We start from the raw sequence: 19,991 nt of genomic DNA, 5'->3' as shown, positions 1-19,991 counted from the left end.
GAAAATGACATGTAAAACTATGTTTTTCACTCTATTTCAGGAAACATGACAATAAGTTCAATTCAAAATTCACTTCAGTTTACCCCACACCTGACTTACCTGGTCATGATAACATCGCTCTTTGTGCGAGGTTGTTTTACATGAATTGTCCTTCTGCCACCAAAGTATTTCAGGAACTGCCAGGTGCGTGGGGACATCTGGATGTGGGAATGATGCCCCAGAAGAGCAGCAGTCTCCTTGCGAGGTGCAGCCTGGCAGATAATAGGTAAAAGTGCTGCTCTGCTACACTCTTTTACTCTGCTACCATCGGGACAAAGGTACAGGAGCCCAAAGATGAGCACTCAGTGGCACAGGACAGTTTCTTTCCTGCTGCCATCAGATTCCTGAATGATTAATAAACCACAGACTTTGACTTTTCATGCACTAATTTTATTTATTTTTGTGAGGTGGTTTACAAAACAATGAATTTTGTGACTTGTTCATGGCAATAAATTTTGACTCAGATTCTGGTTCCAAAATGCTGGAGAAACTCAGTAGGTCTCACAGCATCAATAGAAGGCAAAGATATCTAACCTACATTTCAGGTCTGAGGCCTTCATCAATGTATGGGTTTGACAAAAGGCTAAGGCCTGAAACATCAGTGATATAGCTTTACCCCCTTTCGCACTGCCAACCTTCCTAGGAAACGGGTAAACTTACCGGGCCTGCTGCACCCTGCAGCCTTTCCCACTGAACCTGGCTCATCAAGAATCTGGGATTTTAAGGGAGGTCCCACCTCCAGCGGTGATGTCATGAGTGACGTATTACATATGGTACTCTGACAATCCCGCTGATTGCACAGTTATATTTCACAGCGCAGCTAATCACATGGCAGGCACAGAGGCTTTAAACATGAGGGGGTGGGGGGAGCAAAGGAGAGAGCAAGGGAGACTGCTTCTCCCTGTTAAAAACCTTTTGTAACCCTGTTACAATGAACCAGGCCATGAGGAATGGTGCTGTTTTAGGGAAGGGGAATTCATGACCTCTATGAAAGTTCAGGCACTATCAGTAGATGTCTGCCTGTTCTGCTGAGAGAATTAGCAGGGTGCAGAGAACCAGGCAGATACTAAATAATTAAATTTAATAGCACTAATATCATTGTGCAGCAGGCTATTATTATCTAGCGCCACTAATAACCCCTTTATCAACAGGATGATGGTACTCATTCAGTCCAGCTGAAAGGTCATCTCAGATTGTGGGGTCTTGGGTGAGCTCCGACTGGCTGGAAGTTCCTGTGGTCTGGATGCAGGCAGCAGGGAGAGTGCAGGCGGTGCATCGCCATCCCAGCTCAACCCTGAGAAATTCCCGAGATGGGGGAGCGGAAACATCATAGGGCAAGAGGGAAGATGATTCTGGTTGTGGTGATGGCGGAGCCTTCATTCACCTTGGCGGGGATGAGACATGAGAGACATTGTTCATCTCCTAAACCTTGCCATTAGAAATTGCTGGGAACACTCAGCAGATCAGCCCGCCTGCCTCTGCAGAGAGAGAGAGAGAGAGAGAGAGAGAGAGTAGCGTGAGCATTTCAGCTCAACGATCTGGGGTTCTCTCTCCACATATGCTGCCCAACCTCCTAAATGTTTTTAACCTTTTGATTTCCCATCATAATTCCAGACCATGTCTTTCTCTTCCTTTCATGTCTACAATACTTATTCTGCAGGAGTCAAGTTCAGGGGAGGGTGGTCTAATTTGTGGGATTCAGGCCTTGTGTGGGTAGGATGGGGCAGGTCAAACATGGCGCTGGTGAAAGCTGTGACATGTCACACAGGGCAGGGCAGAGCTCTCCTCTGCCATCATGTCCACTCTGCTCTGACCACCTGATGGAGTTGGATGTGTGAGGTGGGGAGAGAGGGTCTTTCCAAAACGCCACTCCCCATCTCCAGCCAAGACAGATGACATGTCTGCCATCCCACACTGTGGGACTGTGGAGAACGACCTTCCCCACCCCCAAGTAATTGGAAGGAATCGGGTGAAGCCAAAACTAGGCATGAGGTGTGGTGCTGGCACGGCATGGAGGCAGACACATCCTTGCCAGTACTAGGGCCCGGACACTTCACTGCCTCTCGTAGACCCTCAGCTCATGCTCTCATCCACTCTCAGTCCTGATGAAGGGTTCCAGTATTGGTGTATTACTTATTCTTATTCTTGCAGTTTAAAACTCAGTTATACTTCACAGCGCAATCAGCCGCGCTCTGACAGCCCTGCCGATTGCACAGATATATTTCATAACATGGCCAGCGCTTTCGGTGGGGCTGTCTGAGTGTGGCCAGTGCGCTGTGAAATATAACTGCCAGACTGACGCAAGCCCAAAGGCACCAATGGTACCCGCTAAGTCGATTAGACCATTCACAATGCCACAGAGTGATTAACAAGTTAACTCGGCCAGGGTCTGACACTCACCCATACCAAGAGTCAGAGCCCGGTTGATTTTTATTCTCCATGCCTGGTTGGGACCTTTCACTCTGCCAGATTACCTGCTACGGGCCTGCTAAATTGGTCAGTTTAATCCACACATATTTGGCGGCGTGAAAGAGGCTTGTCTCCTCTGCGGGACCTGCTGAGTTTATTAGCACTTCTATGTATTTACTACGATCAAAGCATCTGTGGACTTTCGTGTTTTACTCAGCTTGGCAGATAATGCTCTGCGCCACCCAGAGGCAGATTACTGAACAACATCAGTGACCTTCACATGATGAGAGCCTGCTTGATATCTGACCACAGCAGGGCTCTTGGGAACAGAGAATCATAAATGGGATAAACTTAGGAAACTGGACATTTTTTTTAGTTTTATTCTCTGGCAATGTATATTGAGGTCTTTTGTCCAAATAGTAGAAACCTGCTTGAAGAGTGTTGGCATGGCTATTGACCACGATTAACTTCCATGACAAACAATAACAATAACTTCATTTCCTTGATGAAGGGCTCAAGCCCAAAATGTTATGTATCTATGCTATATATAATACATTGTTTGACCTGCTGAGTTTCTCCAGTATTGTGTTTTTACTTCAACCATGGTGTCTGCAGACTTTTGTATTTTACTATTGACCACCATTTTCTGTCCCCACCATATACCAGGGGTACTTATCAGTCATGTGCTGTTGGTTGATGTTGGGAATCTGGGCTAATGATGGATACAGTAAAAACCCCTGGTAGCCAGCCTCTACGGGGCTTGGTAGATCCCAGATAAGTGCATTTTCTGGTTGCTTGAGATTTACTCTTGCAATGTCTAACTAATGCATTAGCATTAAGAATAAACAGTTTAAAAGACAAAAATATTATACTGTGGTTACATTGAACAAACTTCACTTGCATGAATATATAAACCTTAAAGCATTTTACTTTATTTTCAATCACATTCTTTGAAAATATTTAATTGTCACTGCATCTCCAGGTTCCTCCCCATCCACAGAGCCGCCCAAAAGTTGAACAATAATACATAATTAACCTCCCAGACCCCATCCTCCCCCAAGTTGATAGATAAAGTGTCTGATCAGAACGACTCTTACTAAGCAGTGATAAGGAGATACTTTAAGAGAGTCACCCCAATGGCAAGTGGCATGATCCAGCTCTTCATCTGGGCAATGCCATTTTATTCAAAAACTACTTTATTCAAACAGCTGCTTCAAGCAAAGCTCAACCAAGGCACTGTTGGCTGAATATTTGCTCCCATCTTCTCCAAAGGTATAATATTTACTTTGACCATTTTAAAGTGTATTTTTTAACCTATTATTTTATTCTTATTTATTTTAATTTTTAAAATTCTCTGATTTTTTTTGCTATTTTGTGGCTTGAACTCTGGATAACAGGGGTTTTACTGTTGTTGCTTGATTGGTTAGGGGTAAAAGGCTACTGTGAGTCAACAGATTTGAGCTCACAATTGGATCAGAGATGCTCTTAAAGACTGGTGGTACAGACTCAAAGGCCCGAGTGGGCCCCTCCTTCTCCTAATTGGTATGTTTATATTGACATGTGAATGGTCAGAAACAAACAAAAAAAAGAGAGGTCAATATCCATAAAGGATCGAAAGCTGAAATAACATAAGCAGACATAACTCCTGTAATATTCCCAGCCTTCTAAAAATAAGAAATCCGATGTAATTTGGAAGCTATCCAAACAATCATCTGGACTTGGAGTAAATAATACATTTTAAATTTGAAAATGCTTTGTGAAGTGCTCCTGATTTAAGTGGTGCAAGACAGCAGTTCCATGGAGAGTTTAGAGCCACAGCATTTGGTGATCTATCTTGAGATGGATAAGTTTTTGCACAGTTCTACTTGCTCAACCTAATCTACTTCTTATCTCTAATTTATTCCGGCTCTGTGAATCATTCCAACATTTTGCTCCACTAATTACTTAAATAATATGAAACACAATGGAAATAAAATATGGAAGAACTGGCATTTCAGTGGTGGCTTTCAGAACATCCTGAAGAGCTTCACAACCATTTAAGTGCTTTGAAGTGTGGTGAGCCAAATAATGTAATACACACAGTCCAACAAGGATGTATAAACAGCAAGGTGACATCAACCATTCTTAGTGATGAGGTGAAGGGAGAAGTATTGGTCAGGTCATCGGACAGAGAAAGCACCTACACTTAATCAAACAAATGCAGTGACTTCCTTTATACCCACCCAAGACGGCAGCCAGAATTCAGCTGAGTGTGTTCTCTATCCCTGAGGCTGTCATTTCAAAGTTCAATGTTTAAAGTTCAGATTTATTGTCAGAGTACATATGTGACATCATGTGCAACCCTGAGATACTTTTTCCTGCGGGCCAGGCAGAATTTCTACTTATTGGCAACTGTAAACTGTACTCAAGAAAAAGATAAATATACAAAAGAGAGAAATGTAAACAAACTGATACAGTAAAAAAAAAATTAGTAATAAATAATATGTTAAATAAGAGTCCTTCAATAAGTCCCTGATTGAGTTTGTTGTTTAGGAGTCAGATGGTGGAGGGGTAGCAGCCCCTGAACCTGGTGGTACTAGTCTTATGGCATCTGTACTTCTTTCCTAATGGCAGCAGCGAAAACAGAGCATGTCCTGGTGGTTTGGATCTTTGATAATTGCTGCTACCCTCCGATGGCAGCCTTCCGTGTAGATTTTCTCAATGGTGGGGAAAGGGTTCAAACCTTGATGAAGAGAAATCACTTTGTTAACTTGGCTGACACACCAGTCCAGTGTGAGGGATTAAATGCTAATCTGAGGCATGTCTACTCTTCCAAGCTCGTAAAAGATGCCTTGTCACTATTTTGAAGAGGTACCCTTGTGTCCTGACCAATATTTATATCTCAGACATCAGAATATCAGCTTTTTATTTTATTGCCTTGTTTCATGAAACAGCAACTGTATGTGGAAGTTCTTCATTGGCTATAAAAACATTTTCACATCATGAAATACACTATAGAATTGCACATCTTTCCATGTATTTTTCATGCATTGCAAGTAGGGAACTTTGGAAGGAGAAATTGCCTAAAAAGGAAATCCAGCTAAAGTTCTGGATGATTTCCTGCAGATTTTTGAAATGCACCCAAGCCCAAATTCCAGTGTGATGGAAATTGTCTCAACATCTTGAAAACTCCTTGGGTCATCTCCTCTGTGAATGAATGCTGGGATCAAGTTCCATGTTTGCCTGCACTATGTAACTCTCGTTTATCATGAGGCAACTGGTGTTTTGTCATATGCAGAGAAATCTTTGTTGTTGATGCTGGTAACTTTCATTCTACATTGGCAAAGGGGCTTTGTGGGCTTAGAACCATATAGAACATTGCAGCAGAGAAACAGGCCCTTCAGCCCATCAACTGTGCAAAACCACTTTTCTACTTACTCCTATTGATCTGGCCCAGATCATAGCCCTCCATACCCCTTCCATCCATGTACCTAGCCAATTTTCTTTTAAATGTGGTATTCAAACACTCATCCACCTCTTAAACATTCTCCTTAAACATTTCACCTTTCACTTTTGACCTGTGTCCTCGAGTTCGTGTCTCACCTGACCTCATTGGGAAAAGCCTGCTTGCATTTACCCTATCTGTACCCCTCATAATTTTGTATACTTCTCACAAATTTCCCCTCATCCTCTGACACTACAGGGAATAAAAATCCCAACCCTGCAACCTTTCCAGTTAATAGGAAAGCTGAGGATTTAACTGTAAGGTGTGTAAGAAACATGCTTTGTCAACTATTTTACATTCCACAATGCTGTTGATTCCAGATGTACAGGTCTCAAAGTTCACATTTATTGTCAAGGTACATACATGATATCACATACAGCCCTGAAATTCTTTTCCCTGTGGGCCAGGCAGAATTTCTACTTATCAACAGTGTGAACTGTACTCAAGAAAAGATATGTATACAAAAGAATGAAATGTAAACAAAGAAAGATGTGCAAAATGCAGAAAATAAAGGTTCAATAATAAATAATAAATAATGAGCAAAATAAGGGTCCATAAATGAGTCTCTGGTTGAGTTTGTTGTCCAGGAGTCTGATGGTGAAGGATTAACAACTGTTCCTGAACTTGGTGGTGTGAGTCTTGTGGCAACGATACCTCTTTCCTGATGGTAGCAGTGAGAACCGAACTTATCCTGCATGGTGTGGATCCTTGCTGATTGCTGCTGCCCTCCGATGGCAATGTTCCACATAGATTTTCTCAGTGGTGTGGAGAGTTTTGCCTGTGATGTGTCCATTACTTTTTGCAGGGCTCAGAGGTACTGATGCCCCTGGAAAGCACCCTCTACACTACACAGCTGTAGAAGTTTGCCAAAATTTTCAATGTCATACCAAACCTCTGCAAACTCCTAAAGTAGTAGAGGCCTTGATGTCCTTTCTTCATGGTGACATTCATGTGTTGGGTCCAGAAAAGGTCCTCCAAGAGACTCTGAGGAATTTAAATTTGCTCACTCTTTCCACCTCTGATCCCCAAATGATCACTCTGGTTTTCCCCTCCTAAAGTCCACAGTCAGCTCCTAGGTTTTAGTGACATGGAGTGTGAAGTTGTGGTTAGAATACTAGTCAGCCAAGTTTTCAGTCTCCTTTCTGTATGTGCAGGTCTCTCACCACATCCCAGTTAAGAGTCCAGTCACCTCATCAGAAGTGTAACTGTGGTATTGGAACAATGACTCTCTTCTGAAGTGATCTCAAGTGCGAGCATTGCATTTGACCTCAAAACCAAAGGAAGTAAAGAGGAAATCCTGACTTCATATTGGTGTGAGTTGGAAGGGCATGGACTTAAGGTCAAATCTCCAGTGCAAATAAAAAGCTTCCAGCATACTTGGGATAAAGTACGAGGGAAAGCTGATAGGTCCAATGGAAGCACATCTTCAGGGTACATTACACAAAGCAGCAAGGCTCAAGGGGAAAAGTGTTCAAGATGATGAAAAGTTCTGATAGAGGACAAAAGAAGTATTTTCCACTTGCATGAGGGCTATCGACCAAAGAATACAGTTATAATATCAAACAGCAGAAGCAGCAGAGCAGTGCTTAGCAGAAATGTGTTTACCAAGTGAGTTATGATCTTGGAATTGTTTGCTGGCAGATTCAAAGGAAATAGTTGAAAGGGAATTACATTAATATTTGAAAAGGTGATTGCAGGCCTGTCAGGAAGAGCAGGGGTATGGACCTTAAGCGAATTGCACATGGACAATGGCCCAAATGTGCTCCTGGGCTTTATAATCCTGTGCATCAATGTATTCCAGACATCCTTCCCTCACTTTACCACCCCTGCCATTAGTGTAATTAGAAGTGATGGAATGAAAACATATCCTATCAGTGTTTGTGGACTCCCTTCACTGGTAATTTGAGGAAAATTTACAGTAGATTATAGGCAAGGCCATCTGACATGAAAGTAATAAAAATAATGCTTCTTTAATCTGACACAGCCAATCTTAATTGTATTACATAGTTCAAATATATGGTATATACCTCAAACACAATCTTGTCCCACCCTGTGTTAAACTTGGAATTGGAGCGAATTTAACTAAAACTGTAAAAACTCCATTCATTATGTATATACTTTTTTGATTGATTAAGATGATGTGTTACAGGGAACAATTTTACTTTGCTCCCAGACTGTGGGAAAAAATCCTGTTATAAGATTCAACATAAATAATGAGATCACTGGAAGGGAGTTGTGCCGCACAGCCTTGCATTCCTGCTACATGCTCAGTCAGAATATACTGTCTTTTCACAAATAATAATTCCTTAACCTTATTTAATAATTTGTTCACCTCTGATTCATGTGGTGCAGTGAATTTATATGTGAGCATTATGAAGTGAATTCCACAAAATGAGTTAATAGATAGTGGTGAGAAGATAATAAATACCCTGCAGTGGATTTGTAGATTAGACCGGCATTTGAGGGTGCAGTGAACCTGGACCAGTCATTCTTAATGGGGGGCCCCCTGGGGGCCACAGCACATTTAAGGGGTTCACGGATTGAAATCATTAACAAAATTCATTTTTTTTTAATGTAGTCAGTAGGAGAGAAGTATGGAAGAAATCAACAAAACTTGATTGCTTCACAGGGAAGGGGCCCCATAAACTTTGAGCAGACTCCTAAGAGGGTCATAATCAAATAAAGGTTGAGCATAGCTGGTCTAGACAGCCGCTCATCTAAATAACTGAGGGTTTATTTAATCCAGATTGTTGTCTATTCCAATCATTGGTGGTTACTATAGATGAATCTGATACCCATCCCAAAGTCTCAGAAATGTGTCTAGATTGTTATTTAAGATGATGACTGAGAAATTAGTCAAGACTGATATTTATCCCAAAGTTCCAAGAAATAACCTTGATTGTCAACCATCCTGATGGCTAAGGAATTGCTCTAGATCTAAAGATAAGGAGAGTTGATTGACATATATTTTAGTACAATGTTCAAATCTCTCAAAGTTGACGTGCAGGTTGATAGGATAGTTAAGGCCTATGGGATGTTGGACTTCAATAATAGGGGGATTGAGTTCAAGAGTCAAGAGGTCATGTTGTAACTCTACAAGTCTTTGGTGAGACCACACTTAGAGTATTTTGTTCAGTTCTGGTCACCTCATGAAAGGAAGCATGTGGAAACTATGGAGAGGGTGCAGAGGAGATTTATCAAGAGGTTTCATGGGGTGGAAAATAAGTATTATGAGGCAAGGTTAATAGAGCTGGGACTTTTCTCTTTCGAGCGCAGAAGGATGAGAGGAGACTTAATAGAGGTCTACAAGATTCTAAGAGGCATAAATAAGGTGGACAACCAGTGCCTTTTTCCCGGTCAAGAATTGCAAACTCTAGGGGACATGGGTACAAAGTGAAGGGAGAGAAGTTTAGGGGAGATATCAGGGGCAAGTTCTTTTTACATAGAGAGCTGTGGGTGGCTGGAATGCCTTGCCGGGGATGGTGGTGGAGGCTGAAGCATTACGGGCATTTAAGAGACTCTTAGACAGGCACATGGATGAATGAAAAATAGAGGATTATGAGGTAGGAAGGGTGTAGTACTTTATTTTATTGGTCGGAATACTCTATATATACATCGGCTCAACATCAAGACCCAAAGGGTCTGCACTGTACGGTAATGTTCTACGTTCTACACACACTGCAATCCTTGCTTGCTGTAGTTACACAGATTAAAATGCACTGATAAACAATGGGTATAAATTAACACTATATGAATGAAAACAAAAGATAATAAATATAAGATAGTTGCAGTTGGTGCAAAAAATATGATGCTACAATAATGCAGACAGAATCTTTGGTCCTGAGGTATTTTTGCAGTTAGAGTAATATGGGAAAGTTGAAGAGGTTGATATCCATTGGGAACAAAAATATTTTTGAACTGAGAGGTGCCAGACTTCAGGCTTCTGCACCTTCTACCGGAAGAAAAAAGCATGACCAGGGTGATGGGGATTCTTCTTGAGGCAGATTTCTTCAATGGATTGAAGGTCAGTGCCTGTGATTAACTTGTCCAGGTTTGCCACTTTCTACAGATTTCTGTGTTCCTTGGGCACCCGAGTTTCCTAATCAACTCTTCAGGATACTTCAACACATATAAAAGTCCTCTGATGTGTAGGTTCTCAGGAACTTGAAGCTACTAACCCTCTCCACCACTGCCACTAAAGTCAGGTGTATGAAATCTTGGGTCCAAAATGAGTTATTTGGGCTTTCCTTGATGCAAGGTTATTGTTCTGGCATCACACAACCAGATTCTCAATCTACAACCTATGTTCCAATATTGTTACCGTTAGCGAGTTTATAGATGGCATTGGAACTGAACCAAGCTGATTCATTATGGATTTAGAGGGAATAGAGTCTCCGATAATTTACCAATCAATTCCCAATGATTAGAAATTTTGCCTGGCCTGCAGGAAAAAAAACGTAAGGGTTGTATGTGATATCATGTATGTTCTCTGACAATAAATTTGAACTTCAAACTTTGAGTAGAGTAGGGGACTAATCATGCAGACTTGAGGTACCTCTGTGTTGATAGTCAGCGAGGAGGAAGTGATGTTGCTTTCTGATGAGACAGCTGAGAATAAAATTGAAAAGGGAGAAACGAAGTCCCATACCCCTAAGTTTGATTATTAGTTTAGCAGCTATGGCAGTGTTAAACACTGAGGTGCGGTCAATGAACAACAGTCTGACTTGTGGAAATGGTTAGAACCTGGTCCACATCTCAAATCACGAAGATGGGATACTTTTCACAAGATGAACCCAAGCTTCTGACAAGGGCTGCAGAAATATTGGTTAGTTTTAAAGAAATAATCAGAAGCCATACTTTTCTTAAAAAAAAACAAGGATTGACTCCCAAGCCCATATCAAACAGCTTCAGGCAGCCACTGACCACCTGGTATTTTATAGTGCAATTATGGGATAATGTGCAATCCCTCTGGAATGTTATCCAGCTGCAGAGGAAGTTGTTGGAAAATTCACCTGTTCGCTCATTTTGCATTCTGCCACCTAATTTAGACTTCAACACAGTCAACCTGCTCTGTCTGAGTCATAAATTTAGATTGAGCTCTCCTTTAAGATGAAAATGGAATTGAAAAAATCAGATCTGATGTTACTTTCCCAGCCTCGAGTAGCCAATCACTGGCTGGAGGACTGCTTGGAGATATCTCATATTTAGATGTCATTGATGTGTGAGTGGAAAATTGTCTGATGCTCAGTTCAACTGACAACAGCTAGCAGTTCCTTTACAGGCATTGCAGTGTCAGGGTATGGCATTGGGAGTTGTACCACACTGGTATTAAGTATTGGTGGTTACAAGGCTGTCACTGGGGATAGCAGTAAAACACAAATGTCTGCATCAAGGTAAGATGAAGGGCTCAAGCCTGAAATGTTGGTTATGTATCTTTCTCTTTGCTACATAAAGTACACTCTTTGACCAGCTGAGTTGCTCCAGCATTGTATTTTTATTGCTGAGTATTTCAGGTTGATGAATTAAGTGTATTGTCCAAAATTAAATTGCCTAAGTAGTTGCATTTTTTGTTTCTTTTGTTACTGCCAGAATGTATAAGGTGAGTGAATGTGCTAGCAAACACAGCAGATTAAGCCTGTGCTTTGAAAAGCTGGATTGTATCAACAATTAGTTGGCGCCTACCAGGGGCTCTTGTTTTCGCACTGAGGCTTGGTACACCAAACACGAGGGCCCTGTGGGAAAGAACCACAGTCTAGAAACCTCCTATTACCCGGTATTGAGGGGCTGAGACCGAGGAGAAGTCCCTCAAACAACAGAGGTAGGAGAAGCGACAAGGTGCCACTGTGTGGTAATGGTGTAAATGGAATCGAATGTAACAAGGCACATTGACCAAAATGTATGGATATTAAGGTAAAAGTGGAAACAGATTCTGTACAGTTTTCCTTTTGCAAACAATTTATTGTGAATAAAGTATATTTTTGGTGAATAAAAAACATGTCTTTAAGGGCTCCTGTCAGTCCTGGTGTAAATGGACTAGTGGGAGATGGCTGTCTGGCTCCCTGTTATCATGTTTGCCTTTGATGTCACTAGAATAAGTGACTGTACCAGATGGCACTCCAGATGTGTCCCTGTCACACCTGAATGTTAATCGAGGCAGGGGATTTCAATTTGTGATTCTTCAGAAAGAAGCCCAACATCCAATTCCCAAAGCCACTTGTGTCTAATGGTTGAGTCACCAAAGTAGTGGACAGTTCTGACAAGGCTTGCCAAACCAAGTGAGGTTTACCCGGGATGTGGATAAACCACAATCTCCAATATTCCCTTCCGTGTCATACGTTGTCCTGACTGAGATAGAATCTCCAGCATAAATCCCAGAGCCCATGCAACCTAGCAGGAGGAGCAGTACCACACTGTATACAACGGAAGGCCCACCACCAGATTGCCAAGGCAACAAGTTGTGGTAAATCAGTGTCATGCTGTCAATCTCTCACTATGCTTAGTCTGCACTACTGGCATTGGATGTGGATTATCTCTACCACCAAGTGCACTCCCCTTGACTAGAACTGTGTACGCACCCATTATCATTCATTATTGTACTACTGAGTTTCTGCTAATAAAAGCCATGATATGTGTTTAATTACACTGCATTTGATCTCTTCATTATCTGGCACATCACAAGTGATAGATGTGGATTTCAGGAGGATTTTCCATATTCCATAACTTACTCTTTTTAATGTGTCATTTTTTATTATTGCAGTTTTTAGCAATTATGTTCAAGCATATGATCTCTGAAGTCAATGCATGTGGGAACACCACTGATGCAGCTAAATGTGCAAATGTTGTGGACAAGATAGCATTTCATTTGGAAAATACATTTTTTGCACTGCTGCAACTGTGAATATTTATCCTTTTATATTTATTATCTTTTTATTGCCTTGTGGTACATTGTGTTAATTGATTACCAGGGAAGCTGCAGCAAGCAAGAATTTCATGACATCTGTACGTTGTGCTCATGTATATGATAATAAACTCTCATCATCTCCATAATCAAAACACTAAATCTGACAAGAGCCCGAATCATCGGGTAACATTTTACAACCTAATCTTTTTTTTAAAAATTACTCAGGAATGTATTAATGTGTTGAAAAGCAACCAGATGCAGTTAGATCAATGTGGCTGGAAATAGATTTATCAAAAAAAAAGGAACCATTTTCATTGCCCTGTCAAACTACCAATGAGTAAACCAGTTGTAAATTCTCCAGGCTGTAAATTGATGAAAAATAATAAAAATGTACAGAAGTATTTTAATAAAGTACTAACAAGGGGCTTATAAAACAAAAGTATTTCTTTGTGCCCTTCATGCCTGTCCCCATCGCCAGTTTTTTTTTTGACCTTGATCTGCTGAAACTCTGAATCCATAGCTCTTTACACGCTGGCTAACCAGTAAATTAGCCGTTCAATGAACCGGTAAAAGAAGCTGTATTTGCCATTCACACCAGACCACTGTTAACTGGTTTTCTGTGTCCTTTCACACATATCACAAGCATCCTTGGGGATAGGCGGGGGGGGGGGTGTCTATCCTCCACTGGTGACATCTGAGTGACACATCAAGTGATGGTGGACCTGCCCTATATCCTGATTTTGTATTTGAACAAAATTGATCATGCCTAATTATAACATAAGAGCCCTTCAACCCCTGTTATTGTGCTGACCTATATAAACCTTTATAATTTTATAAAAGAGCGTGGGAAACTGATATAAAACACATAGCTGCACAATTTATAAAGACAATGGGAAAGAGCGATGACAGACCTGCCCTCCCAGAATTCTGTGCGGCAGAGAAAGGACTATATGCACGGAGCACTCCTGGAGGGGTTTCTCTGCTGCATGGAATTCTGGGAGGGAAGGTCTGCCATTGTTCTCTCTCTCTCTCTCTCTCTCTCTCTCTCTCTCTCTCTCTCTCTCTCTCTCTTCCCCCCCCCCCCCGCTGCGACTTTCCCAAGGTCCTTTAGAAGTTAATAAAACTTTATATACATCGGCAAAGTTTATACCTTCTTTTTAATCTTTTGCTTCGTTCACGTTCCTGCACTCACGCAAAAAAATGTCATCAATGGGTCCCTGGATAGTCCGTGTCCCTTTCACACTGAACTAATCAGCACACAGGCATCAGATAACCCCGGTGATGATACAACCAACCTAGGCGGTCCATCCCCAACATGATTTGACACCTGTGTGCCGATTAAGCAGCTTTCATATTGGGCTCTTAACCAGAATATTGGCCGTTAATTACTAGGACAAGGTGCCAATGTGAAAGGAGCTCTTGATTCCCTTAATATTCAATGATCATTGATCTCTGCATAGAATAAACGGAACAACTAAGCCTCCACAGCCTTATTGGACAGAAAGAATTCCAAAGATTCATGAAGCTCTGGTTGAAGACCATTTTTTTTCCTATCTTTGACCTGAATGATTGATCTCTTACTGTGAGACCAAGCCAAGGAAAATATTACTTCCCACCCTGTCAAAATTGTAAAAATGTTGAAAGAGTCATCCTTCTAAACTCTTGAGTTAGAGATCGAGGGTTAGAGATCAGCATTTTAAAAAAAAACAGATGCTTTCAGAATGTGTTCACTAACATTCTGGGTGATCAAACAAACTAGCTTAATTCTTAGAGCATCCTCAGAGGAGTATAAGATAACAGAAGCTCCCAGCAGCAATTCATTCATCCCGGAGCTCTGGAAAGTTTTGTAGAGTGTTGACTCTGTTGAGCAAGTCAACACAAGTGGGTGTGGAAACCATCAATCCAGCACCATTACTATTACCCTCAGAGTTTGTGGGCTTAAAGATGAGATCTAATCCTCTTATTGGCCGAAAGGAGTCACAGGTCAAAGTAGTGTTGTTAAACATTTTTGAGGAAGTGCTTGATTTTGAATGCTTTGCACAAAGTGGTCCAGTTATATTTCCACCGGTGGTGCACTTCAGTCTGGTAGTGAGTTCTAGCTTATTTTTGCACCGTTCTCTGTGAGCTTTGTGAAGTATCAAAGGCAATATTAATACAAAGCAAAGATGGAAAAAAAACATGGGTTTTGAGATTTATCCTTGATCACTTGTGTTAAAGGTTATAGTTCTCATCTAATGTTACAGTGTAAACAGAATTGGTTACATTAGATCAGCTTAGATCCATTTTTCCTGCCAGCAGACGTTTGCTGTATCTAACCTTGTTGTTCAAATTAAGTATAATTTTAAATCCGTCAAATTGTCTCTTGTATTACAGATGTATCGCACATCCAGACAAACACAGGACCTCGCAACATTGACAGATCTGGAAGGATCAGGATCAGATGATGAAGATGAAGGACTTTACTCTGGTTCTGGAGGATCAGGATGTAAGTTGTAATTGTTTACCACGTGTTGCAGAATGAATCTGTAGAATATTGATCTCCATGACTTCAATTGCCCTAACATGGAACACCACCAACAAACCCCCATTGATTGCAAAGTGCTTTACACCTGTCTGTCTCTTTCTAGTGGTACACTACCTCACAAAGTGTTTTCATTTCATATACGTACTGTTTAAGATGACTTCTTAACATTTAAATCATTTTAGACAAAGAATAAAGAAATTTAAAAATGACCTTACAAGATTCAAGATTAAATTTATTGTCATGTAATAAAAACAGTGTCATATTACATGAAATTACTTTTGTCTGCTGTAAGGAAGACAGATTCACCATTGGCAGAAATTCCCTGAAGTGTTCTTACAGTCAGAGAAAGAGAAGCAAAAAAAAAGATCCCCCAGAGTCACAGAGTGTTTGTGGATCCAGTCCAAGTCATCGGCAACTTGAGCTCCAGATCTGAACCTCAACACGATTAGGAAACCTTCAGTGCCATTGCCACCCTCTTGCATCCCAGTTCCGATTCCTGGTACCCCATCAGCCAGTTTTGAGCCACTCACCAGCAGTCTTCTGCCTAATGAGAGTCCCTTGCCTCACCAGCCCGCAACTTCCATAGGTTCCTCATCTCGCGTCTCCAACAGCCTGCCAACCTGTGGGATTCCTTCAGCCGCAGAACACCTCAATGGTCCTCCGCTGTGGTCACTGTCCTCTGCTTCTCTGTCTCAGATGGGGTTGGTCTCCATGTTTTCTGGTGGCCTGCACCAGTCCTTCATTTCCCCAAAATCTGCAACCCCTCTTGGCTGCTGCCCATCACAGGCATTGCCATCTTGGGTCCAGACCCTGCAGTCGCGGGATTTTAAATAAAACTACCGTCTGCTCCTTTAATGGGCTGTTCAAAGTCTGTACAGAGCTAACAGCAGTTGGACTAGTGGTTGGACCAAGCGGAAGCACTGTGTCTTCACTCCCCACTCTCTGCGGGCCCTCATCAGAGGCAGTGCTCCATTACACCAGATCTGCCTTTTGTTTTTGCATGGTGCATGAAGTAAAATAAGGCTTCCATTCCATGTGTTGAAACTAAGAGCTATTTAAATCATTATAATATTGGAATATCTGCTGCCCTCATCAGTGGAATTTATTTGAGCTCTATTAATAAGATTAATGTCAGATATTCTGGTACAAGAAATTATATAAAGCTACCCAACAATCCCACATCAGTATGACACACAACCTTTTGACTGTTTCCCTCCCATCTTAGAATTTAATTATATGAATCCTATGTCTGCTTTACAAATCGCTCTATGAATCTTTTCACTGTATTAGGAATAAAATAACAGAATTTATAGTCATGAACATGTTACAAAATTTATTTAAAGAAACTTAAACTGGTCCCTTTCAACTCTATAATCTTTGTCAGTCCTTTAGATTTCAGATTTCAGATTTATTGTTGGAGTACATACATGACATCACAGACAACCCTGAGATTCTTTTACCTGCAGGCAAGGCAAAATTACCACTTATTGGTAGTGCAAAAAAAGACTTCACAATGTACATATGTAGCCAAATAAACAAATGTAAACAACTGACTGTGCAATACAGAGAGGAGAAGAAAAACAAAGTGCAAAAGTAAAAGTCCTTAAATGAGTCCAATTGATTTGTTGAGGAATCTGATGGTGGAGGAGTAGCAGCTGTTCCTGAACCTCATGGCATGAGCCTTGTGGCACCTACACCTCATTCCTAATGGCAACAGCGAGGACAGAGCATGTGCTGGGTGGCGAGGATTCTTGATGATTGCTGCTGCGCTCCGATGGCAGCATTTCCGTAGATGTTCTTGATGGTGGGGAGGGTTTTGCCTGTGATGTCATGGGCTGTGTACGCTACCTTTTCCAGGGCTTTGCACTCGGGGGTATTGGTGTCTCCATACCAGACTGAGATGTAGCCGGTCAGCACATTTTCCACCATACACTTTCCACCACACACATAGAAATTTGCCAGGGTTTCTGATGTCATACCAAACCTCCGCAAACTCTGGAGGAAGTAGAGACGCTGACGTACTTTCTTCACAATGGTATTAGTGTGTTGGGTCCAGGATAGATCCTCCAAGATAGTGACACCCAAGAACTTATATGAGCTCTATTAACTGCAAATCCCAGTTCCGATACCTGGTACCCCATCAGCCAGTTTTGAGCCACTCACCAGCAGTCTTCTGCCTAATGAGAGTCCCTTGCCTCACCAGCCCGCAACTTCCATAGGTTCCTCATCTCGCGTCTCCAACAGCCTGCCAACCTGTGGGATTCCTTCAGCCGCAGAACACCTCAATGGTCCTCCGCTGTGGTCACTGTCCTCTGCTTCTCTGTCTCAGATGGGGTTGGTCTCCATGTTTTCTGGTGGCCTGCACCAGTCCTTCATTTCCCCAAAATCTGCAACCCCTCTTGGCTGCTGCCCATCACAGGCATTGCCATCTTGGGTCCAGACCCTGCAGTCGCGGGATTTTAAATAAAACTACCGTCTGCTCCTTTAATGGGCTGTTCAAAGTCTGTACAGAGCTAACAGCAGTTGGACTAGTGGTTGGACCAAGCGGAAGCACTGTGTCTTCACTCCCCACTCTCTGCGGGCCCTCATCAGAGGCAGTGCTCCATTACACCAGATCTGCCTTTTGTTTTTGCATGGTGCATGAAGTAAAATAAGGCTTCCATTCCATGTGTTGAAACTAAGAGCTATTTAAATCATTATAATATTGGAATATCTGCTGCCCTCATCAGTGGAATTTATTTGAGCTCTATTAATAAGATTAATGTCAGATATTCTGGTACAAGAAATTATATAAAGCTACCCAACAATCCCACATCAGTATGACACACAACCTTTTGACTGTTTCCCTCCCATCTTAGAATTTAATTATATGAATCCTATGTCTGCTTTACAAATCGCTCTATGAATCTTTTCACTGTATTAGGAATAAAATAACAGAATTTATAGTCATGAACATGTTACAAAATTTATTTAAAGAAACTTAAACTGGTCCCTTTCAACTCTATAATCTTTGTCAGTCCTTTAGATTTCAGATTTCAGATTTATTGTTGGAGTACATACATGACATCACAGACAACCCTGAGATTCTTTTACCTGCAGGCAAGGCAAAATTACCACTTATTGGTAGTGCAAAAAAAGACTTCACAATGTACATATGTAGCCAAATAAACAAATGTAAACAACTGACTGTGCAATACAGAGAGGAGAAGAAAAACAAAGTGCAAAAGTAAAAGTCCTTAAATGAGTCCAATTGATTTGTTGAGGAATCTGATGGTGGAGGAGTAGCAGCTGTTCCTGAACCTCATGGCATGAGCCTTGTGGCACCTACACCTCATTCCTAATGGCAACAGCGAGGACAGAGCATGTGCTGGGTGGCGAGGATTCTTGATGATTGCTGCTGCGCTCCGATGGCAGCATTTCCGTAGATGTTCTTGATGGTGGGGAGGGTTTTGCCTGTGATGTCATGGGCTGTGTACGCTACCTTTTCCAGGGCTTTGCACTCGGGGGTATTGGTGTCTCCATACCAGACTGAGATGTAGCCGGTCAGCACATTTTCCACCATACACTTTCCACCACACACATAGAAATTTGCCAGGGTTTCTGATGTCATACCAAACCTCCGCAAACTCTGGAGGAAGTAGAGACGCTGACGTACTTTCTTCACAATGGTATTAGTGTGTTGGGTCCAGGATAGATCCTCCAAGATAGTGACACCCAAGAACTTATATGAGCTCTATTAACTGCAAATCCCAGTTCCGATACCTGGTACCCCATCAGCCAGTTTTGAGCCACTCACCAGCAGTCTTCTGCCTAATGAGAGTCCCTTGCCTCACCAGCCCGCAACTTCCATAGGTTCCTCATCTCGCGTCTCCAACAGCCTGCCAACCTGTGGGATTCCTTCAGCCGCAGAACACCTCAATGGTCCTCCGCTGTGGTCACTGTCCTCTGCTTCTCTGTCTCAGATGGGGTTGGTCTCCATGTTTTCCGTAGATCCCCCAATGATCACTGGATCGTACACATCTAGTTTTCCCTTCCTGAAGTCAACAATCAGCTCCTTGGTTTCAGTGTCATTGAGGTTATTGTTGGTGAGAACTCCTGAGAGCCCCGAACATAGGTTAGCAGGACAGCATTACTGCTCAGCAGAGAGCACTTGGACTTATCACTGCTGTCCTTTTCATTGTTCGCCTGTCAATATCCTCAATACTTCATCTGCTGGTTAGCCAACAGAAACAGTGGATCATCAGTACCGTTTGAATGTTCATGCAAAACAGCAAAGGAAATTTATGGTACACTGAACTGCTTGACTGAATTTACTGCCCATGTATATAATCAGAAATATCCTTTAATGTGAGAGGCTCCTCACCGGGGATGGTGTGGGGATGGGGCAGGAGGGAGATGGAGTGGAGAGGGGAGGCCGTGGTTAGCTGATGACAGTTGTAGACCCTTCTGCAAAAGCTGTAACACAGCAGCTACAAATAGCACAATTTCTCAATTTAATCTTTTTCTGTGCCTAATTGATGTAAGAAGACCAGATTGCACAGAAGTAGCAATTTCTCTTTAATGAGGTCTCTGGCTGCCAGATGTTAACGCTCTGTGATGTACATTATCTTACATTTTGAATTTTTTCCACCACC

The 19,991-nt window shown here is 41.9% G+C and overlaps 1 protein-coding gene across 3 annotated transcripts in view; it reads left to right on the top strand.

The window, feature by feature from the left end:
- Positions 1 to 19,991, top strand: part of LOC138741361 (syndecan-3-like) — a 235,729-nt gene that overhangs the window by 197,140 nt on the left and 18,598 nt on the right. For all 3 annotated transcript variants that reach the window (XM_069895301.1, XM_069895303.1, XM_069895300.1), the window contains one exon: positions 15,207 to 15,318. In XM_069895301.1, coding sequence (XP_069751402.1) covers positions 15,207 to 15,318 — 112 coding nt within the window. The remainder of the gene's footprint in view (positions 1 to 15,206; positions 15,319 to 19,991) is intronic.

This window comes from Narcine bancroftii, chromosome 8 (genome assembly GCF_036971445.1).
Source record: "Narcine bancroftii isolate sNarBan1 chromosome 8, sNarBan1.hap1, whole genome shotgun sequence".
NCBI lineage: Eukaryota > Metazoa > Chordata > Chondrichthyes > Torpediniformes > Narcinidae > Narcine > Narcine bancroftii.
Note: the sequence above shows the minus strand (reverse complement) of the source record. Positions and strands in the feature narration are given on the sequence as shown.